The sequence below is a fragment of the Hakea prostrata genome, chromosome 2 (genome assembly GCF_041222555.1).
Source record: "Hakea prostrata isolate BN-2017 chromosome 2, UWA_Hpros_2, whole genome shotgun sequence".
NCBI classification, from domain to species: Eukaryota; Viridiplantae; Streptophyta; class Magnoliopsida; order Proteales; family Proteaceae; genus Hakea; species Hakea prostrata.
The window spans coordinates 59,795,633-59,820,103 of record NC_142601.1 but is presented as its reverse complement, the minus strand read 5'-3'; the positions used below and the strand labels follow the sequence as shown (position 1 = coordinate 59,820,103).

The following is a 24,471-nucleotide window of genomic DNA, read 5'->3' as shown; positions in this document are numbered from 1 at the left end:
CTTTAATACTTCTCTTCACCAGTTATATATTGTGTTATTTTTCATGTTTATATAAGTTTTTCAGACTTTCAGTTTTGTCCACATATAATCTGGCATGTGCCAATTAGAAACTTTAGATTAAGTGATGTTTTAGTGTGTTTATTGGCCTCAAATTAGACTACACAACAAAATTCAAGCCAAAACGACCCTAAATACCCTCCAAAACCAAGGGTCGAATTTTCATCGACACCCTTGCCAAAAATTGCCAACATGGCAGCGATACTGTCCGACATTTCAGACCTTGATAGGAAGGTAAGAATCTATGTAGTCAATTAAGAATCTATGTAGTCAATCCCATTTAGTTGGATAAATACTTGTTGGTTATCGTATACGATGTTGATATTAGGTAGGTGAAATGGTGTAGACAACAACTAAATTAGTCATAACATGCCCCCCTCAAGAAAAACAATAGGCACAAATTAGTGTGAGACAACTAATCCACGTTTTGTTTATTTGGGTAAGACACATGACTAATCCTTGTTCATATATACTATATTTTGAAAATGTACCTACGTGCCATATCCACGTGTTTTGAAAGGTCATTGTTTTCTTTGTGATATTTTAGATGAAGCTTCTTTAACAATATCTATGCGGTTTATCCAAAAAAAAAATATCTATGTATTGATTTTCATTTCTATACACATTTTAATTTGACGGAAACTAAGATACATACAAACAAAATCAATTTGGATGAGATTGACTTGGGTTAAGCTCCGAATACTAGATTATAAACTCAAGAATGCGTACTTGATAATAGAAAAGACTTAAGTTTAACAGGTGTTCGGCTATTACCTTGGCCGTACGATCAATCCCTCCGATTGACTCTTGATCGTCCAATCTAGGGCATTCCCTGGTGGGTGATTGTAGAATAAACTTACTTGTTGTGCATGGAACGTCATCCAGTGCGACCTAGCCTAAACTTTTATTTAGTCCGACAATATCACTAAGGTTGTTAACAGTCACAAGAAGATAAATGCCTCAACAAAAATTATTTTAACATTTGTCTCTGCATTTTAGGCAATACCCTCATATCTCCATTTTTTTTTCTCGTTTTCAAAACTAAGCTTCATTCAAATCACTTCATACATATTTGGACTACATCCTTAAGTTTTGGCCAAAAAAACAAAAAGAAGACTACATCTTTAAAGGATAATTTTATAATTATTTAAATATATGACAAAGTTTTGGTCCTAATTCTATTAAAATCCTAATTCTTGTCCACATACCATGAAATGTTGTTTTTGCTAAGCCAATCTTTGAATGCTAATTTTGGTACTTTAACATGGACAAAAAATTCTCAATGAAGCTAAAGATGATCAATTACGCTATTTCTTGGTTCTACTGAATATAAAAATCATATGAATCTAAGGTAATCCCTTTTAACATGATCAAAATCAACGTTATTTTGGATTGCTTAGCCATCTTTATTACGATCAACATGTCAACATACACCTTAAATCTCTCTCTCTCTCTCTCTCTCTCTCTCTATTTAATCTGACTTGAACTCGTCAATCCAACCAATTCAGTTTAAACTCTACACCCATTCACCCAAAATGATCTTCACATCTAGTTGGTCTTGTAAGTCTTGTTTGGTAACCATATCTCTTCATTGAAGTGTTTCCTCTAGGGGAGGTGAGAAAAAAAGAATTTTTTGGAAGCACTCCAAAGGCTGTGTTACCAAACATGGTTTTAATGTTTAACAACTTTTATGGTTTATCATTAATCAATTAAATTCAGCTGACCTAATTGACTGACTTGGAGATTATACTTAGTCAAATTTGATTCATCTTCCGTTGAATATTGAATGTCTTCTTCTTTTTACAATCAAAATTTAAAAAAATATAAGAAAAACATTTTCAAAGAGTATGTTTTTCAAAATTTAAGTTTCATTCTAGAACTCCAGGAACAAAAAAGATTCAAAATTTTCCTTTTTTGGTTTTTTTTGTTTTTTTTTTTTGACCCCCACTTGCGAGAGGATTATTCCTTCCTCTATGGCTCTGCCTACCACACCCTTTCCTTATCTTATTCCATGTCTCTTCTTTTGGCATCAAATTTGCTTTGTCACACCCTTCTCTTATCTTAATCATTTTTCATTTGTTTTCAAACCCGTCGTTCTTTCCTTTTTGTCCTTTCAATAAGTGCAAGATCGTTTTTTGATTCATTAGAAAAGAAACAACAAATATAACTGCTAAGTGCCTTTTGATGATTCTAAACAAACAACTTACCTATAAAATAAAATCATATTATACTAAAAAAAAAAAGTTTCCATCATTTTATAATTTATGGAAATAAATTGGGCAAGCAAAAAATCTCTACAACACTCACCATTGTATTAACAAACATGAAATTTATCTCTTCTTTTACTTAAATCACTATGCTTCTTCTCATGCATTTTTTTTCTTCTTTACTTATGTGAGAAATATTTGAAAATATAAGCTCCATGGAATCTTCTTTTCATTTATTTAAATTCTTTAGCAAGTCTTTTCCGAAATTCAACTTGACTGACTTGGTTACTTTACAAAATCAAACCGAGTTCTTACGTTGTTGAATCTTGATTTTCTAAGTCCATCCACAACAAGAGAAGTTGGCTCTCTAGGGCATATAGAACCGTACATGTGTTGGACCTTCTAGGATAAAACAATTTATGTAATTTACATATTTAAAATTAATTTCTTCTTCTTCTTCTTCTTTTTAATATTTTAATGGAGGAAGACTTTTTATTGATAAATATACTAAGACAATGTGCTAAAGGTTTAAAACGCCTTTAGTTAACATCGAAGTAACAACTCTGTGAGATAAAATTTAAGAATGCATGAAGGTTGAAAATTAGTTTCGGGAAGAACAGTAAATATGGTCCACCAACTAAATTATACTAAAAACACGGAATAATAGGGCGGGACAACCCTTGTTTGATAAGCCTTAAAAATGAAAAACAATACCAACACAAGACCCCCACCATGTGAAAGGATTCTTTTCTCCTACCACTCCGTATGGTCACCTTATCTTTACTTCTCTTCTCACCTAAACTAAAGCTAACAAACACCCTCATATCAATTTCTCCTTTTAGCTATTCTCCATTTGTTTCAACTAACTTGTTTCTCTTGTCCTTAACTTCCACAATGGCAAGAGTTTTCTTTTTTCATTAGTCAAGAAGATCTTCGATGACTTTTAGGTAAGTACCTTACCTATATATGTTTGCTAGCTTGATCAAACATAAGGATTATTTTTATTAATTGTCTTAACATTTTAGTTTGATTAGAAAATGTGAACAGGTGGTGGGGACATTTCTGTAAGTGTTCCAGAGTACTTCCAGTTAGAAATTATTTGTATTCCCTGTCATGTATTCAACAAGACCAAACTAGAGACCAAGCATATTTGTTCATGCATGATTGTTTGATTATTAACCCTGTTCCATTTTCTGTTAATGTTTATAATTATTTGAAAATTTAAACGCGTTTTTGAAAAAAGACCCGTTGACCATGGGATCTATTACAGATTATGTCTGATAGTTAGTAATCTTATGACATCATTGAACATCAATCCGTTGTAGTCTAGTTGGTCAGGATACTCGGCTCTCACCCGAGAGACCCGGGTTCAAGTCCCGGCAACGGAATATTTATGTTTATTTGTTTTTTGTAATTTCAAACCGACCAGAACTGTGCCGACCCGACCGTCCCGGTTCAAAACACAATTTTCATGTGCTAAAATCTGCAATTAATTTTCCACTAAACGCATATTTTTGTTTTTTTGTAATTTCGAGTCGACCAGAACGTGCCGACCCGACCGTCCCGGTTCAAAACACAATTTTCATGTTTTGGTTTGTTGTTATTGATAGCCAGCAATTCAGGTTTGAAACGTCTGATTTGGGAACAGAATTTGTCTTAAAACCCTAGAATTTCTTGAAATTTGAAGTGTGAATCAATCACAGTAAAAACACTAGTTCAAATCCTTAAAACCCTCAGTTCGTTAAGTTGTTGCACACAAGGAAATGCCTCTTTGAAAGCCCTTTTGTAGGGTATTTTGACTTGATAAAAAAACTGCATGTTAAAAACATTGTTTCTTATCCATAAATATGTAAGTGAGATATCAAAACCAATGCTTCAAAGAATTCACTAAATGGGAATATGGGATGAAGGCAATGTAAATATAAGGTTAAAAGAACAAATGACATGGAACGTAGGTATTGAGCCTTTCCAACACTTCCTCAATGTACATATTGAGCCTTTTCGGCACTTCTAGGCTAGAAATTTGCGGCTTTTGCACTCTAAAAAGTACACAATTTGTGAATCTAATGTAATCTAGGCAGCCCTATGCAAACATTGATCTAGAACAATACAATCTCTCATGTTTGAAAGTTACATCAACTTATGTTATTTAGTATCATTTCAGACCCCATTTTATGATCAAAACCATAAAGTAAGGTCTACACCATCTGTTTATTGGACATGCATGGAGTCATAAATGCATTTTGGGTGCAGCTGTCGTCACATATGAATCCACAGTAGTTTCAAAATTCACATTTTGAAGGAAAACCAAAAAAATTCTTCTGGTAATCTTCAATTTGAATTAGTTTTCTCCAATGTTTCAATCTTTGTATTACAAAGCTTATCATTAAAAAAAAATCGTAATATTCTCATAATTTATGTTTAGAACTAGAGATTGAAAGCAAAAAACAAAAAAGGTGTAGAAAGACTAACTAAACTTAATATGTACTCATATTCTATGTCAATGATACATGCAAAGTCACATGATGAGTGGTCATAATTAAAGTGCCTTCTAATTGGATAGAATGTTTTTTATATGAGTTTTTTTATAGGGGTGAAACTCTCCACTATAATGGCTTAAATTACATGTCATCCACTTGCAAAATTACAAGTTACCTAAATTAGGTTTTTTACGTTAATTCTGTTAAGTGAGTTGTAAAATGACCCTAATACCTTCTAGGCAGTAAATGACCTAATTACCCATATTTAATACTCTCCTACATACACCTCGCCGAAAATCGTCTACATTGTCGAAAACACCATGCCCTTGCTAGAAACCTCTCTACCATTTTTGCCAGATATCTCTCTCTCACCATTTTCTTAAATGAAGGAAAACCTGATCTATCATAAACATTCAGAGATGGGAAGAACATCGTTGTTATGATTTGTTACTCTGAAAACATAATCGCACGTTCCAATGGCAAGAGTTTTCCTCTTTTACATGTAAAGAACATGTTGGATGACATTTAAATAACCACCTTACCTATGTATGTTTTCTTGATCAATCATAAGGAATCATTTTTGGAATAGTTTTCTTGATGTTTCAGTGTGTTATTATATGAATTAATTGGACCATTTTAATTTGATTAGAAATGTGGACAAGAGAGTGGATATTTCTGTGAATGTTCCAGTGCCTTTTAAATACTCTTGTCTTCCCTGTTAAGAATTCAGTAAGACCTAACAAATCCCTGTTAAGAATTCAGTAAGACCTAACAAAAACCGACCATGTTTGTTTGATTATTAACACTTGCAGCTTTTATTTTTTTTGGGTATTGCTGCTTTTTCAATACTGAAAATTTAATGCCGTCCGCAAGGGTCGAACCCATGACCTTTCCACTGAGAAGTATGGATCTTTACCACTCAATCCACCCTGCAGCTTTTGTTAGTCCTTTTTCCGTCAATCCTTAGGATTATCTGACCCTTGTTAGACAATATATATTACGAATTGTCTCTAAATCAGAATCATCAATCCGTTGTAGTCTAGTTGGTTAGGATACTCGGCTCTCACCCGAGAGACCCGGGTTCAAGTCCCGGCAACGGAATAATGTTGTGTTTTTTATTTGTAATTTCAAACCGACCAGAACGGTGTTACTTCGACGATAATGGCAGAAGCCCTTGCTATGTAATCAGGCCTACTCTATGCTTTGGCTGAAGGAGTCGACTATTTGCAGTCTTTTAATCAAAGAAGACACTCTATGGCCCACGACATTCAACCCATTCTAGATGATATTTGTCATCTTGGTGTTGTGTTTTGGATTGTAAGTTTTTCATGTTTCTAGGAGGTGCAACCATGTTACTGACCAACTAGCAAGGAGGGCCCAGTCAATTACGGTTACGACAGAATGGCCTATATCAGATCCTTGGATTCAGGTGCTTTGTTCTCTTGTTTCCTCGGCTTAGTCGTTATAAATATGACTTCATTACCACCAAAAAAAAAAAGCAACGTTTCTTATCCATAAACATGTAGGTGAGATACCAAAACCAAAGTTGTGGGTTGGGCTTTATAATAAGAAATGCAGATGAGCAATGTGTAATGGCTGTTTCAAAACCAGCCCAGGCCCAATCCGTCTTAGAAGTAGAAGCCCTGGCACTGAGAGATGGTATGCTTTATACTCTGGGGGAACCGGGGAAGGTTATGATATGGTGATTTCAGAATCAAATTGTGCTGATTTGATCAATACGGTGATTGACCATGAAACACAAGGTCCGAGTAACAGACTTTCACTTTTAGATGATATCTACTATTTAAAGTCTAAATTTATCAATGGTAAAGTCCAACACATTTATAGGGAAAGCAACTCGTGTACAGACACCCTATCCTGGAAGGCGCTATCTTTGGCGAGCGAGATAGTCTGGCCTATTTCCTCTCCTTGGATCCTCTCAATGATTGAGTTGGACTCCTCAACTGTAGCTCGTTTTTCTCTTGGTTGAATGAAGTTATTACCAAAAAAACAAAAAAACAAAAATTAACAAAACCAATGCTTTTCATCCAAAGAATTCAACAAATGGTAACATGGGATAAAGGCAATGTGACAATAAGGCTGAAAGAGAAAATGGCATGGTAGGGTATGTATTGAGCCTTTCCAGCACTATAGAAAGTACAAAATTTGTGAATCTAATATAATTTAGGGCAGCCCTATACATAGATTATAGTTGCTTAATTCAGGGAAACTTATCTCCAATGAAAAGAAAAGAAGGTCCAAGACCAGCTCCAACTACAAAATCAAGTATTTACATAATAAAGTCAAAATAATTGAAAATCCCTCAATAATCTAATAATTTAACATATGTTTGTGCAGGTATCTCAGTCAGATGTCCATGAGTGTTCATGGACCTCTATGGTGGGGGATTATGTTTTTGGTTCTGTAGTTTAAATTAGGTTCTCCTAAGTTTCCTATTGTGGTTGTGTTTCAAGCTTAGGTTTGTAAGTTCTACTCCAATGCAATTATGTTTTACTTTTCTTTTTATCTTTTTCATTTTTTTTAAGAAAATGGTCTATACATTAACGCGTGAACCACGCAAGCCATCAAGATTATAGTGATCAAGAAACTAAAGATTCAAACTAAACCAAAGAGTCCAACACGCTACAGATACAACCTTACCAGCAAGGGAGTCAGCTATTACATTACACTCCCTTTTAACATGAAAGAAAGAGACATTCTGAAGCCGAGAAGCGAGAATCACCACATCTCAAACAAAAATTCTGAATGTACAATTGAAACAACTCCAGCTTGGTCATAAACTTGATCACTTCTGCACCCTCAGAAAATTATGTTTCGCGTCATATGTAAAAGATCAAGGGATGAGGTGATAGAACAGTACAATCTCCCACGGTTGAATGTTGCATCAACCTATGGTGTGTAATCTCATTTTACACCCAATTTGATGATCATAACTATAAACTAAGGTCTCCACCATCTGTTTGTTAGACATGCATGGAGTGAGTAATGCATTTTGAGTGCAGTTGTCTTCATATACAGATCCACAACAGTTTCAAATTTTACATTTTGAAGGAATAACCAAAAAAATTCTTCTTCTAATCTCCAATGTAAATTAATTTTCTCCAATGTCTCAATTTTGCATTCAAAAGTTTATCTTTTTCATGTTATTCTCACAATTTACATTTAGAACGTTGAAAGCAAAGAACTAGAAAGGACGTGTAGGAAGACTAACTAAACTTAATTTGTACTCATATTTTATGTCAATAATAAATGCAAAGTCACATGACGAGCGGTCATAATTAAAATGCCTTCTAATTGGATAGAAATGTTTTTTATATGAGCTTTTTTTATAGGGGTGAAACTCTAAGTTCTCCACTATAGTGACTTAAATTACATGTCACCCACTTGCAAAAATTATAAATTACCTACATAAATTCTGTTAAGTAAATTGTAAAATGACTCTAATGCCCTTTGGGCAATAAATGACCTAATCATCCCCATTTAATACTTTTCTATGGTCAACCCTTAGGTGGGTGAAGGGACCCATCTTCTACCTACACATCCCTGAAAATTGTCCACCGCAAAACCACCATGCCCCTGCTGGAATTCTCTCTGCACACCATCTCTGCCAAATGTGTCTCTCTCTCGCCACTTTCTTAAACGGAGGAAAGAACATTGTTGTTATGTTTTGTTAATCTGAAAACATAATCGCGGGTTCCAATGGCAAATGTTTTCCATCTTCATTGGTCAAGAACATCTTGGATGACTTTTAGATAAGCACCTTACCTATATATGTTTTCTTGATCAAACATAAGGAATCACTTTTGGAATAGTTTTCTTGATGTTTCAATGTGTTATTATATGAATTTGGATCATTTTAATTTGATTAGAAATGTGGACAAGAGAGTGGACATTTCTGTGAATGTTCGAGTACCAGTTAAATACTCTTTGTCTTCCCTGCTAAGAATTCAATAAGACCTAACCAAACCAACCATGTTTGTTTGATTATTAACACTTGCAGCTTTTGTTAGTCCTTTTATCGTCGATGCTTAGGATTATTTGAAAATTTAAACGCGTTTTAAAAAAAATTACCGTTGAATATGGGACCCGTTACAGATTCTATCGGTCAGCTACCCTTGTTAATAACATTGAAATACTTTTCTCCACATTTTAATCATCAATGGAATGTTTTTATGCCTTTTTTCATTGGTTTATCGAACGATCGGATTTGGTGTTAAAAACCCCAGAAATTTTTTGTACTTTGAAGTGTGAATCATAGTAAACTCACTAGTTTGATTCTCAATCCTTAAAACCCTCAGCCGTTAGAAAATGGAAATGCCTGTTTGAAAGGTCTTTCGTGGGGGATTTTGATTTTTGGATATCAAACAAGCTGCATGTCAAAATCAATGTTTCTAATCCACAAACCTAACTGTCATGGCTTTCAACTATGAATGCATTCTTCAAGCAACCAAGGTGAAAGGTAAGTCAAGAATTAAAACCACATTTTTGTTGAACCCAAAACCAATGTTTCTCATCCAAAGAGTTCACCAAATGGGAATATGGGATAACAAATCAACAGTGCAATATGACACTGAGGCTGAAATAACAAAATTACATGGCAGTGTTTGTATTAAGACTCTTTCCAACAGCTCCAGACTAGAAATTTGCACCTTTGTGGATCTAATATATAATCTAAGGCAGTTCTTTACACAGATTGATCACAGTTTATTGATTTCACCAATTTCTCTAATGGGTTATTCGGTTGATGGAAACTTATTTGGAATACATGTATGTTAGAACAGTTGCCTTCAGTAACATTACTGTAATTTCAAGTGAAGAATAACTCTAGCTTTGCCTTGTTGATTAGGATCATAGTTGCTTGCTTAAGTCAGAGAAAAGGCCAGCTCGAACTGCAGAATCAAGTCATTACACAGTAAAATCAAGATAATTGAAAATCCCTCAATAATCTATTAAACTTTTCAGTTTTCTGTGCAATACAGTCTCTTGGTGCATACATACACAAACTTTAGGACCCAGATATGTTCCTTCAATAGTCACAAAGTTAGCTCCATCTGAGTATTGTAAGCATAAGTGCATGCTTTTAGCAGATTCAGTAAAAGCAGCTTAATGCAGTCCATCCAAATGAAAGCTTTTATTCATCTTGCTACCAAGAAAATATATATATATAAAAATGATCGAATGAAAAGGTTTCATGTACATTGTCACAAAACTGGGAAACCCCGTCCACTGGTCTATGTTAATTACCTTGTAATCTTTCTGGATCTACAGAATTAGACATGCAACCAGTTAATTAGGAATGTTTGAAAATTAAAATCACTTAATTTGAAATAGGATGTTTAACGTATGTTTGTGCAGGTATCTCAGTTTGATGTTCATGTGTTCATGGAGCTCTATATGTGTGTGGGGTTATGTTTTTCAGTTAAGCAGTTAGGCTCTTCTAAGGTTCCTATTGTGGTTATGTTTCAAGTTAGCTTTGTGAGTTTGTTTCTTTTCATATCTATAGGTTCAAGAGATGGGGTGATAGAACAGTACAGTCTCTCACAGCTAAAGGTCTTCATCATCTCTTTATTGGATATGCATTGAGTAAGTGATCATTTTAAGTACAATTACTTTCATATCCGAATCCACAGCAGTTTTGGCATTCAGATTTTGATGGGATAACCCACAAAATTCTTCTTCTAATCTCTAATCCTATGAACCCTACTTTTCCCCTTTCGGTTTTCAATTCCCCCAATCCAAGTCTTCCAGTCTAAACTTAACAAAACCAACAAAAACCTCCCAATTTTCAATTAAATCACCCCATACTGATGAGGAATACTCAGTCCCTTTGCTGCCCAAACCTATCACTAAAAACCTGAAGAACCTCCATCTCAGACCTTTTCTGGGAAGGCCTAAAACTCACTCAGCCCAATTCAGCCAGCAAAACCTCACCATACATTGATTAGATTTACTTCACAACCAATCACTAAGACTTGATCCAGACCTCCAGCCACCCCCCCCCCCCTCTTCACCACTTCTCTGAAACCTGAAACCCAAACCCTAAGTTGCTGCAACTTCAAATTCAGAATTATTTCTTCATCAGCAGAACCCATACTGTCCTGATAGGTCTTCCATCAATTAAGATAACCCAATCATCAAAGCCCAACCTTAATTTGACTAAAATCCTTATTTTGGCTCGTTCAAACCTGGTACTGGCTCCTCCTCCTAGTTGATTCCTTGTCAACCTAGGACTACATCACCATGATATTGTACATTTGTAATTTGTTCATGGTAGTTGTAGTTAGAAGCAGAGTGTTGTAGCTATATCAAGTGCTGAGGCTGAGTTTAGAGATGGCTAATACAGCAACTGAATTGATTTGGCTGGAGTCACATCTACAGAATTGGGGTTCATAGATCCTAAACCAATGAAGGTGTATTCTGATAATCCAGCTCAATTTTATATTGCTACCAATCCAGTTTTTCATAAGACGACCAAGCATATTGAGGTCGAGTGTCACTTTTAAGTGAAATGCAGTATGCAGATAACATGTCAACTCCATTTTTCAACACCAGAAATCAAAGGCATCCCATCCCAGCTTAGAAGGAACATAAATAAAAGTATGGGAGGTTATCAAAGTGGCTCAAGTATAGCCAGCAATACAAGTGTGTGTGAGCCTATGATATCAGAAACCAAGATATGCCCCTGAACAACCATTTCCATCACCTTTGTTCAGTCATGCATAAGGAGGAACATATTGAAGAAAATGTCACCAGCATAACTAAAGCAGGATAGAACAAGTGGAAAGGAAGTGCTTTCCAACTGCTATGTCATGATATGCAAAGGCAGAGAACAGAGTTTTCTTCATTTTAAGTTTCCTAAATATCTAGATTCAATATGAAGACCAGTGCAATTACATCTAAAAGAATCTTTACTTCTTCTTCAATCTTCATTCCTTCCGATATTTATTACTAGTCACGAGTGTAACAGATAGGAGTAACAACTAACAATTGTACTGAAGTAACCATCAACACTGCACTTTCTCAAGTTTCATGCTTTCAGATACAAAGGTGCCTGAATATAGGGGTATAAATGGATCGGATTCGGATCGGATAATGGTAATACCATATTCACATCCTATTATATTCCGACGGATTCGAATAATATCTTATTGGATTCGGATGATAATCGAATAATTATTTTCTTAAATTGATTCTTCTAAATGGGTATGAATGCTGATGAATACAAGTTTTCGACCACCCTGTTGATATCTTTACCATTTTATTTGTGAAGGTGAAACATTGATTTTTTGCCAACTAAGCCAACCCTCGGGGTTAAAATATATTGCCTTTTTCATGATCAAAATGTCCTTATACATTTCCAATCATTAAAATTTAGGCAAATGTTCAGATTAAATAGTAACCATTGACTTCACCACATGTTCTAATAAGTCACTCAATTGGAATACGCCTTGCCGAAACCGAAAACCAACTAATCAATTTATATGGTTTAACAAATCAAACCCACCATTCTCATTTTCATCACCGGCTCCTTCCATCTCTTTCATTATTCCTTTTCAGGTGTTTCTACCATAACTAGAAAAGTTCCATTTTTTCAAATCTTCCAATCGATCTGGACCCCTAAACCCAAAAACTGTGATGTTGTTTGGCTCCAAATTCAGGTTTTGAAGTTCTATGAGATAAAAATCTCCAGCACCCTTGAGTCTTTTTTTGGTTTTTTAAATGATATGGTTTTTTTTTTATGTGAATTATTTCATATGAGTGGGTTAATTAAACATATGTTAAGCCCAATGACTATTATTTAATTTAAAAACAATTTAAAGGTGTTGTAATCATGAACATAATAATGTCCTTGATTTTTGTTAGACATTGCAAACAAGACAAACACAATATATCATATTTATTTTCTTTCTTTTGACTAAAAGGTGACTTGAACCAAACCTCTGGGGATGCAAAATTACAGCATTCATATAACTCCCATCACACCAAATATCCATTAAGCCAGTATTCAAGTCTCCACCAACAAATTCTCAACAAAAAGGAAAATGGTCTTCACTTTCTAAGTTAAAAAAATAAAATCAATGCTCTCCATGAATTTGCTTCTTTGATGTTACTTGAGGTATTCTTTTTTCTTTTTACTATTCTTTCTTCGCATAACAGCAATCTGTTCCATTCTTTCATTCAGCTGGTATAAATCCTTTATCCAGTTACAACTAGAGACAAAGAGAGATAAGAACTCAAAATGATGCAGGAAAGACGAGAGAATGAGATTTAGAAGATAGAAATATTTTAATATATTAACTAGTAAAAATACACGTGCAAATGCATGTGTTTTATATCTTTGTCGTTCTGGTATTCCCTTCAATGCATGAGATAATGCGACTAAACGAGTTGGGTTCTTTTGGTATGTCACAGTTTGGGAAATCGAAAAGCCCCATTTCTAGTTCTTGAAGAGTTAAAAACACACAATCTATAGGATTTGTTGCTTGACATAGCAGCTACATAGCAAAGAAATTGGATTCTGAAGTGGGATATAGGATGTAGTAGGCTGCTTCAAGAGAATAGTACCCAAACTAGTGAAACTCGGATACTGAAATGGATTAGAGATAATATATACTCAAAACTCCAGGATGGACTTGTTGAAGTGTAAAATCGCATTTGGGTTGTGATTGATCCAAGAAACCTAGAGGTAGATTGTGTTGTATCCCTTCCCTCAATCAATGAATATTTCAAGCATTTGAAAAGAAGAATATTTATATCTCTTCTTTGAATAACACATATTGTGTTTTTTATTTGTGAAACCCAATATAATTAAAAATATTTTCTAATTTATACATAAAAATTTAATATAAAAGGTCTATGATCAACATAATTCTATGATTTTAAAATAAAAAATAATTTAAAAGTTTTATGATCAACATATACATACCAAATTAGTTTTTTCCAATGTCCCAATCTTTGCATTAGAAAGTTTATCATTAAAAAAAAATATGTTACTTTTAGAATTTATAGTGAGAGGTTGAAAGCGAAGAACAAGAAAGAATGTGTTGGAGACTAATTAAACTTAATTTGTATTTATATTTTATGTCAATAGTACATTCAAAGTTACATGACTACTAGTCATAATTAAAATGCCTTCTAGTTAAATATGAATGTTTTTTATATTAATTTAACTTTAACCCTTGGATCTTACCTTGGACACATGTCACCTATCGATAAAGAACTGAATGAATATGGATCCGATAAAAATCCCTCATACCATCGGAGAAGTCATGGGTTCAATCATTACCGATGGTATATGTAATATCCACATCCCTAATTTTTCTTTATATATATAAAGCGTCTTTATTTCAAAAATAAAAATCCATCATACCATCGAAGGTTATTGGATTGGTAAGACCAATGCCTCTTAGTGAATGAGGTGATGGGTTCGATTTCATGATGGTATATTATGTAATATCCCCCCTCCCTCATCCACAATATATAAAAATCACTAGATCCAAAAAATTAACTAAATAAATAAAATTCCTTAGTATTTAAAGAAAAAATCTTCGAGACCAAACAAAGCCCCACTTATATTATGTAATGCCCATCCACTTATATTATGTAATGCCCCAATCCCCAATATCAATCTTTTATTTTTTTTAATCTAAGGTTCATCTAGGTCAGCTTACGTGCACTTCGACTACATCCTCAGGGTACTTTATAATTAATATAGGCAGGGCTTCGCCCCTGGCCCCAAGGGGATTCGAACTCTAACCTCCTATGTGGAAGCGTTGGTCTTTTGTCAACTGAGCTACCCCTCGGTAAGGGTGTCAATTAGTACGGTTTCGGTAATTCGATGCGATTTGATGATGATACTAACTTTGAATACGAAAACTGAACTCGTAGCGGTATCGGATTTAAATGATACGGTACGGTTTCGGTATTTAGAATAACTGTTCAATATGGTTTTGATATTTAATCGGCACGGGAAAATAGTTTAAACACGGTATCTAGTGCGGTATAATTTTTGTACGAATGAACTTATACCACTTTTGTTATTAGTTCATTAAGATCCTGATGAAATTGTGATCAACCAATCAATAGAATTTGAAATTAACAGAGATAAAGCAAGCAAATCTAATTAATAAAGACAAAACATGTAAATTTAAGAAGATGAGTGAATGATGAAACGAAAAACTAAAATAGGGAATTAGGGATAGGGTAAAGGTAAAATGTTTTAATTGTAAAATTACAATTTATATTGCTTAATTTGGTACGGTACCAATTCGGTACGGTTTCGGTACATACTGACGGTATGAGTACCTAAAATCAGAACTGTACCGAATTTTGAACGGTACAATACGGTGCTGTTTTAGACTGCGCGGTTCAGTACGGTTTAACGGTTTTGGTACGCAATTGACACCCTTACCCCTCGGGGTTAATATCAATTTAAATCGTGTGTTACAAGTAAACAAATGAACAAATAAAAATCCCTCCCAGGGAAGTCCCAGCCACGAGTCCCCGAGCATTCTTGACTGGGCCTTTTAGGCCCAACCATCTTCTAATGATGGACTAAGAATGGAGTTGGCCCATAAACAGAAACCTTGGATTCTTGATCATTTAGAGCCCACGAAAGATTCGCAAGGTGCCCACTTACATAGATTGTAAGGTTCTATTCGCGGATAAAGAAGAAAGAAAAAAAAAGGAGGGAAAAGATTGTCAGGCTCTATACTGATGCTCACCGAAAAACAGAAAAAAAAAAAAAAGGGTTCTATATGGATGATTAATAGATCAAATTGAACCAGCCCGGTCCAACCTATCGATCAGATGTCTAGGTTCACCAAAACAAACCAGCCAACTTTACCTGAACCAAATTGATCATAGCTTGTTAGGTCTTGACGAGATATCCTAGTGCTAAAACAACTAAGCAAGAATGAAAAGAAAAAGATTACACCCACAAATGATCACTGAGTTCGGCCAAACCTGGCCTACATCCCGAAGCTCATTTTTCGAACTCAATGCATTGTTGAGAAGCATTTACCTTACAAAATGTATGATAACCATATGGAAAATGATGAATCTCATATGAGAGATCCTTAAACCACAACAATAACAGCAATGTTACACCCATGGAACAACAAAATATAGCCCAAAGAAGAGAGGAAGAAGACGAGCACATAAGCCTAAACCATAACATAAAAAATGAACAATATTAACCCTAGGACTCAAAACCCTAAAATCCTAGGACCCAATGCATTCTAACCCTCAAAAGAACATATAAGCCCTAAAACCCTAAGACCCAATGCATTCTAAGCCCAAAAGAACAACATATAACCCCGGTCCAAGTACAAGTAAAATCAGCTTGGTTCAAAAGGAGTACAAGCCTCAGTAAACCACAAATTCAATTGAGCCATGAAGAATGCAACCAGTGAGGAAAATTACAGACTTGACCCTCACTTAGCTGATGACCTCTGATAGGTGAAGACAAAAGAAAAAGGCATCATGGGTGAACAGGGAATGTTTGGTCAACAACCAAAACAGTAACCCTTGCATAGTCTAAGCATAACATGCATGAGGAGACAAAGCATGAGCATTTGCATTCACATGAGTTAACTTTCTTTTGGCATCTATTCTATACAAGACTACTTCCTCCTTATCCAATGTGGGCTTATGCCTACCTTCAACAAGACAAGAAATCTAAGCAATCTAAGCCACGCAACTCATAGATTCACATATGAGGTGATGGTAAGTGAATTTGTAGCCTTAAAATTGGTGTTTCTCATTTTCTTCCTTGACTCAACATTTCACATTAATGGAGAGAGTGAGAAATGTGCATGTCAAGTGATAAACAACAAACAAGGGAAATGGGTTTTCTTTCTTCTCTTTGTTTTTATACAAATCTTGCTTGGATACTCAAAACTCAATCGCTTTTCATAGGAATATGTTTAGATTTGCCTAAAAAGTTTTACAGCAGCCGCCTGCGTATGTCTCCTTCTTTCCTTTCTGCCTTTGACATTAGACAAATTAGAACTTAATGACATAATAATCAATCACAATTAGCAGAGTTGGTCCTACCATTTCATGGGACTATAAACTCGAAATCGGGTTTGTCAGACTCAGATTTGTTAGTTCAAATGACTCTAAAACCTGAAGAAATTGAATGAAGATGATCTAATGATGTGTTAAGACTCCAGTAAGTCTTAGATACATGATGTGGGACAATATCTCTGGAACTCCTAACATCTTTGATAATTGCACAGAACCAGGAGTGGTCCAGTCTCCAGCCTCTGTAAACAAAACTAAAATGAAGGGAAAATGGAGATTGTAAGATCCATGTGAAAATTAGATAAGCCCATTTTCTGGAATGCAAACCCATGTGGAAGGATGGGAGTTGGGAGAGAGGAGGATAAGAAGGTGTGACACATTGAATTGCTACAAAATTTTGGTTCTCATCTTGTCAGAGACAAAGATCCAAACTTACATAAGGAGAGATACAGAGAGCAGATAGAGAATGTAAGGAAAGTGCTTTGTCTTTCTTTGTATGAGTAGGCCACCAACCTTTTCTTGAAAATCTCTGGTTCTTGACTAGCGGCAGCCCCCATTACCTAAACTCATCAATGATTTAAGAAACTGAATTTTTTATTTTTTCCATGGACATTGTGAGGGCAGTTCATAAATCTACATGAGATTCTATTCACCATAATTGGTTTTGACCACTTTTTCTATGAAAGATCTCTTCTTAGACCTTTTGATTCCATTGTCTAATCCTCTGGTGTTGATTCAAGGGAATAAAACTTTACACTGTAAGCTTCTACTCAAGTCTGTTACAGGCCTACCACTTCTTTGATGGTGGCACAAGTTTTCTTTAAAAAACATTTCATTGATGGTTCTGGGTTATAATAATATTAAAGCCTGTTCATTGATGTTTAGGATAATATGGTTAGATTCTCTAAGACTATATACCACAAAAATCATAATTTTACGTCGGATGCAAATGATTCGATGCGAGGATTATAGGTAATTCATACTTAACCATGACAATCCGATGATTTACATGTATGTTTGTTTGATAAGTGGTTTTCAAAACTTGGTCTCCTTTTGCCTTTTTAAAGAAGAGCTGAAACAGAGTCTATTTCATAATGTGTGGAATCTGATCTGAAAATCTGCTCTGAAAAGTTGAATCTCAATAAGCATTGGGTTGACCAAATTTAGATAAAGAAGAAAACAACATATGGTTTGGTGATTCATAGCTAAATATAGCACCAAACTGATGACAGGCATCCATGTCTTCATGTAAAAAAGTAAAAACACAGATTCATGAAAGCTTTAATGAGATTGATTTGATAACAATACTATTATTTTGTCCTTTGAACCTTATTTGATTAATTTCAACGGCTAAATGAATTTGATTTGATGTATTCCAATTTTACTTTTCAGCAGATAATCTGCCCTTAATTGATGGTATTTGACATTATAACATACAAATTCATCAATAGGAGTTCATTCATTTCTTCTTTCTAATTTTTCTCCAGGAAAAAAGTCCAGTCATTTCTTCTGTATCTTTAACTGTGAACTCAGAAAGCATTACTATGAAGGTTAATTAGATTGTTCTGCTTCATGGGATTCTGATGTTCTTGGAAAAGATATTCACTGGTAACAACTGTTTTGCTACATTCAGAAATTCAAAATAGCCATCATCTATAAACTCAATAACATGAGATCTCTTAAATCAACTTTCCTGAATTAAAAGTAGGAGCAAATAATGAGATAGCCACTATAAATTTTTTTTTTATGTTTGTGGGGGACAGAATCAATTTCCAAATAGCTTGATAATCATTAATTGATTTAGAGGATGGGACCTCCTCATGAATGGAAACTTAAAGAAACTAATAGAAAAAAAGAAAGATTATAAATGGGTTTATGAACTCAGGAATTTGATTAGTGTAAAAAACTAGCTATTATGGAAAGTTGCAACTTAAATTTAATGAAAAAATTAAGGGAAGAAAATGATGTTACACTAAATAAAAAAAAATTTTGGTAGAAATTTTACCCTAAATAATAAATTCAATAAATACTTTAGCTTTACATAAGATGAACTAAATTTCTAAGACAAGCTGAGAAAGAGGAATAACAGAGCTACCGGTGGTTAGATCAGCAAAGGTATCATGCACAGTGTCAGTGTTGCTTTGAAATCATTCTTCTTGGATAAGGATCAGGCAAAATTGAATTCTCCTTGCTTTTATAACATGATCAAATGCTTTACCAGATACAGTTTATGGTGGATCTTCATATTTATTATATTAGTTTGGCTCCACTCTTTGAGCAAGTGCTTGATGATCTTTGGGGTGGGGGGTCACTGAGTCTGACTGAGTTGTTCCAATTCTGAGCCAATTTTACTCTAAATGCCATACCCAGTTCCAAGTTTTAAAACCTTGACAGATGATTAAGCTGATCTAGCAAGATCCAGATTTCCAGCTGAAGGAATGAATCCCGCAATCAGGGCATCTAACCCGTGTTGATGAGAGCAATCAACGTATGAACATGGTGACAAAATAATGGCCCAGGACAGCTTACTGTGGGATCCATCATGTTGGAAACTGAGAGACCACTTCACATTGTGCTTCGAGAATTATCAATTCAGGCACCAGAGAGGCAGGGAAATCAAGAAATGGAACAAAAAAGTCTCCTGTTTAGAGTCAAAGGCTGTGCTCTGAAAGAAGTTCAGAGTCATTTCAGCTAAGGCAGGTAGAAATGTCGATGATCTGCAGAAGAGGTGGCACGGAGAAAGAGAAAAATGGGCTTGGTGGGAATAGTGTTCATATTGAAGGACATGTGTGAACTCAGTCAGCTCTCTAAATCTGAAAGAAACAGAGAAAGTAAAAGAAGGAAACCCAGTACCCACCATTATCATCATAATCAAGAGCCATTAAGCACATCTCCACTCAAACTCAGACATGAACCCAAAAAATCCTTTTCAGGCCTAACAATCCAAAAAAGAAAAAGTTCTCAACTTTTCTCTTTTCCTCTTCTCTTGAGGGTACATACAGCCACAAAAGATCAGTTTTAAAGGCAAAGAAAGCATTGAAACTTCTAATTCCTCTCTTTTCTTTATTCTTTAATTCGATCCTTTTTACATCTAAATCGAGCAAAAGCATGACCAGATAAGTTTGGAATAACTAAAGCTTATCTTCTTAATATATAAATTCACCTACTGTACATTCTACTACCAATAACTGATCACTTGGACCAAGAACGTAGAAGGCTGGAACGTATACTAGATACCAGCTAGTGACGCTACAGGAGAGACTTCTGACTCCGAAAGGTTAAAAAAGAAAAATGTGTCACATTAGCAGAGGATATCATAAGAGAGGAAATGCAATGGTGGGAGGCAAAAGGCTACATTACAGAGCCTGAGAAGGGACAACAGAGCAGAGCTCGACAGGCCCATAGTCAAGCAATTCCTCTATCATTTGCTCTATATGATCATCTTCAAGAGGTTTGAATTGCTGGGTAGTCTCCATTTGAGCTTTCTTCATGACCCAATTCGTCTGAGTGTTGTCCACTGCAGGTTTCTTCTCCGGAGACCACACACTCGTTTCCTTGGAGTCTTGGGCAATGGTATCCCGGGGCATGACCACGGTCGAGGGTGCTCTTGGTGGTTCTTTAACCATTGAATTGCTGAGTTGGAGAGATGCCAAGTGGCAACGATGTAATTTTGCTGTCAAAGTTGCAGAGAGAAGCTTGGAGGAAGAAGAGTGAGGTGCATTGGGGTTGTAAGGGAAATTGGTTCTCGCCCTCGGCCCGCACATGAGTCTCGCAGCTTCGTCGTAAGCACGGGCTGCATCTTCGGCCGTCTCGAACGTGCCTAGCCAAATTCTGGTTTTCCTGTGTTCAGGAGGGACAAAAGGTTACAAACATTGTTCCAAAAGCAACATCCAAGTTCCAAACCAAATAAAGAGGAACATTTGTTCTGGGAATCCGAATAAACAAACTTGTTGGTAACTTACAATAGTGGGTGGCGAATCTCAGAGACCCAAGAACCCCAATGCCTCTGACGAACGCCTCGATATCGCTGCTGCTGTCTGGCCATGTTTACTGTGAGAAACGTTTCAAATTGGAAAAGTGTTTGTAAAAATGCGTGAAAGAGAATCGGAGAGTTTTCCCAAACTATCTGAGGCTGAGAGGGAAGGAGAGGGGGGTAGAACAAGGTGGGATAGATGGATTTATATAGTAGGCTTTGTTGAAACACTTGAGGGACGGAGGACCCAACTGAAGCAAAATGGGCCCACCTGGTGTTGGGGCTCATGGTCTTACTATTTATTTTTATGTGTAACAGTTGGCTTAAGAAGTGCTTAATTAACATCAATTATTTCTTATTATTGACACTTAACTGGTGAGGTTTTATATGAAAGTGACCAAATACATTTCATATCCATAATTTTATGTTAATCTGTCGTCTACCTTATCTTCAATCCTTCTTCCTGACAACTACTGATGAAGAAAATCTAAGGCCATGTTACTGTTTTTTTTTTTTTTTTTGGTTTGTCACGGCCATTTTATTGTATGTTGTGCAGGTCTGTTCTCTGTTTATTCATACTTTCCTCTGCCCAGAACATGCAACTCCCAGGAGGGGATCACCACAAACTGGGTCCCCACCCTGAGCCCCCAACATGGTCAGTTTAATATAGAATGGCAGATAAGGTTTCTCTATCTCTCTGCTATAAATTTTATTTTCTGATCTGCTTAAACCCCTATCAAGAATCTACTTGAGTACTCTACTTAATTTATCCAAAGGAAAGTGTTCGACAAGTTCTGAAACAAGCTTAAAATCATGGGAGTGTCCAGATACGATGAGAACGTGCATTGGGTGATTGGGTTTTGGTCTTTTCCCCCCTTTCTTTTGTTTTTCTGGGACATTTTCTCAGATACATGGTGGGTGGTGTTTGGTGGCAGGAAACCCGAACCGTGTGGATTCTTGTGACAATTTTTTGTATTTATTATTGTTTCTGTGTACATGGCTCACATCACTTGCTCTTACTAACATGGAAACTTAAACAAAGCCAAAGGCCATGGCTTCTTCTCCCTACCTACTACTGTTCACCCACATGCCTATGCCTCTCAACCCATGCTTTGCAGTCTTTCTTTAGTAGATAATAAGAAAACAACTCTCTTTTTTCTACTGTAACTTGTAAATCACCTCATCACCGTCCTGCCATTTCTGACCTTGGCATCCTTGGATACATACTATAAGCAATTATCTGGTTTGAGGATTTGATCATTAGCACATGATAGATAGAGAGAGAGGCTTACAAGTTACAATACTGGACAAATCAACTACCTCTTCTTCTTCTTCTTCACGCTAGTTTACTATTTTTCATGGAGAAAGCCAAAGGTGTGGTGGTAGATATCATCGTGATGCACAGTAGTAATTAGCTATGTGTGGGACCCACTTATTCATCTCACTTACGCCACGTGTGCATTTATGAATCATTGACTGGGTCTTTATATCCTACTCTATCCTTATATGTAAATCATAATCATCATTTTCTTTTAATCAAAATTCCACCCTTCTCAGATCTCCCAAGTCCAAAGTGTAATTGGGACCCGTGTGTGGGACCCACTTTAAAAAAATATTCTTAAAGAGTTTTTTTTTTTTTTTTCCATAAAAATTTGGATAAATTGGTTATCCTTTATACCTAGAAATTTACTTCAATTTAGTTTAATTTTTTCTTTTTTTAGAAAGACAATTTATTGAAAATCAGGACAAGAAGAACACCAGACAATTTGATTATAAATATCAAGAAGCCAAGGCAAGAAAATGGGCTAGAATGAATGTCTTACTTGTCCTAGACAATGCTCTCTTAGCTAGACCATCAGCCATACAAGTAGCTTCTATAGAAAAAAAAAATTGATAAAGACTAACTAGAGATGAGCTGTGAAAGATCTCTAATATCCTCCTGAATTAGTCGAACCTCCTTGGATCATCAAGACCATCACTATTGACTAATGAAACCTAGAGATTTTAAGGGATAACTCCTTTAAGTATTATATGTATAAGTATGCATAAAGTCCATATGAAGTTATGTCACTAAGTATATTACTAAAATATTATAAATAGATAGACTTAAATAATCAACTTGGATAGAATTTGTAAACATAGCAAAACATAAGAATCCAAATAAATTTTAGACCTAAGTAAAAGAAAATATGAATAAAAAATATTACGCATATAAATGACACTATTATCGAGATATTCGTATGATTGAACGCATCAATTTCTATTATCGAGATATTCGTATGATTGAAAATCACCGCATCGATTGCTTCTTGAGTGCAAATTAGTTCATGGATTCGATCATCCATTGAGCTGCCAGTCACTATGACTAGTTGACAATGGCCCAAAAAAGTGCAAAATGGTTTTCACTTTACGTTTATTTCTTTCTTTTACATCAGCAAACTCTTAGAATTGGATTGCAGATCAATCTTTTAGTAAAAATGTAAAAATACACGAGTTTGAAAGCATGAAGTTGCATCTGGGGTTTTCTCATTTTCTCTAATCCAAAGCTTATTGATTCTTTGGTACTTGGAGAGGGAAAAGTTCAGAAAACACACTTAGTTAGATTAGTCAAGACTCCCTCGGTCAATAAAGCCTAAATCTTGCTTCTTTTGGGCTGTAATGTTCCTTCCTTTACTCAAATAAGGGAAGGGTCTTACATGGAATTAAAAAATTGATACGTGGCATATAATCACTAAGATCAAGATTGATCATGAGATGAACGGTATTGATGAATCAGCTTATGGGTCCTACAGGTATGATGGGGTCAAGAACCAGCAAAGCCTAAAACATGACCCAAAATTTCTGATTTGCCTAGTAATTAGTATAATAAATTAATAAATTTTAAATTAATTATTAATCACATCTCAAGTCTCAAGTCTCAAGTCAAGAACTTTTCGGGTTGTGTCTGGCGTGTGGGGTTAAGGAATCATGAACCAAAATTGGATTGGAATTTTTTTTTTTTTTTTTTTTTCAAAGTCTTTCATGGAAGGAATAAAATAAAAAAGACATTTTAGTTTGGGTTACAGCTAACGAATATGAGAAAAACACACGAAATTTTTGTCAAAAGGGAAAAAAAGGTTTTGATGTTACGTAATACAGATGGGTTGTGGGACCCAGAAAATAAGCGCGTGGAGAAAAAAGAAAGAGAAGGAAGGATATATGTGGGGAGGGGCCCACATTGGGTATTTATGAATTGATGATCGCTGTCTCCTCAGCCCCCCACTTTTTACGTACCTCCCCCCGCCTCGGTTCAATGTTCCCATGAAGACTCGGAGCGAGTTATGGCGCTCCTCTCGCTCTTGACCGGGGTTTTGATATTGTGTGCTACACCCCTCTGTGAATCATCATAATCAACACCTGACAGCTAATATGTTATGTTTGACCAAAACGTGATACTATATGGGCCCACTAACCCTCCAGGTGTCAAATCTCAAACGTCTATGTGTCAAATCAAAAGTCAAGACATCAATAGACCCTTAACATCAGCGCTAGTGCAAGGGCTACGGGACAGAACCGTGAAATTCGTTTGGTTTCCATTGGATCGAATATAGTTTTGGTTTAATAAACCGGGAGGGGTTGGTTCAGTTTTGGTTTAGCATGGGAATTTCTGATCTTGTTAAAATGTTAATGGTCCGTGTGGTCTTCCTTCCCCACTCTTTTAAAGCAA

General features: G+C 35.5%; 1 protein-coding gene and 2 non-coding genes across 3 annotated transcripts; 2 read left to right on the top strand and 1 right to left on the bottom strand.

Annotated features, from left to right (window-relative positions):
- The first annotated feature begins 3,579 nt into the window (after window positions 1-3,579).
- On the top strand, window positions 3,580-3,652 carry TRNAE-CUC (transfer RNA glutamic acid (anticodon CUC)). Its single transcript has one exon. It is a non-coding gene; the product is annotated as a tRNA-Glu (tRNA).
- A 2,120-nt stretch (window positions 3,653-5,772) lies between these two features.
- On the top strand, window positions 5,773-5,845 carry TRNAE-CUC (transfer RNA glutamic acid (anticodon CUC)). The gene has a single exon. It is a non-coding gene; the product is annotated as a tRNA-Glu (tRNA).
- Window positions 5,846-18,892: 13,047 nt separating this feature from the next.
- Window positions 18,893-20,930, bottom strand: LOC149025343 (ethylene-responsive transcription factor ERF003-like). The gene is made up of 2 exons (XM_089143112.1): window positions 20,755-20,930; window positions 18,893-20,632 (listed from the first exon to the last, which is right to left on the bottom strand). Exons 1-2 carry the CDS (start codon window positions 20,835-20,837, stop codon window positions 20,149-20,151), a joined length of 567 nt encoding a protein of 188 aa, XP_088999238.1. The 5' UTR covers window positions 20,838-20,930; the 3' UTR covers window positions 18,893-20,148.
- Between the last annotated feature and the right edge of the window lie 3,541 nt (window positions 20,931-24,471).

Bases quoted from the DNA above. Each gene is read 5' to 3' on its own strand.
- LOC149025343 (XM_089143112.1), bottom strand. From the start codon at position 20,837: ATGGCCAGACAGCAGCAGCGATATCGAGGCGTTCGTCAGAGGCATTGG. The intron at 20,633-20,754 runs GTAAGTTACCAA...TCCTGAACACAG, and splicing joins GAGATTCGCCACCCACTATT to GAAAACCAGAATTTGGCTAG.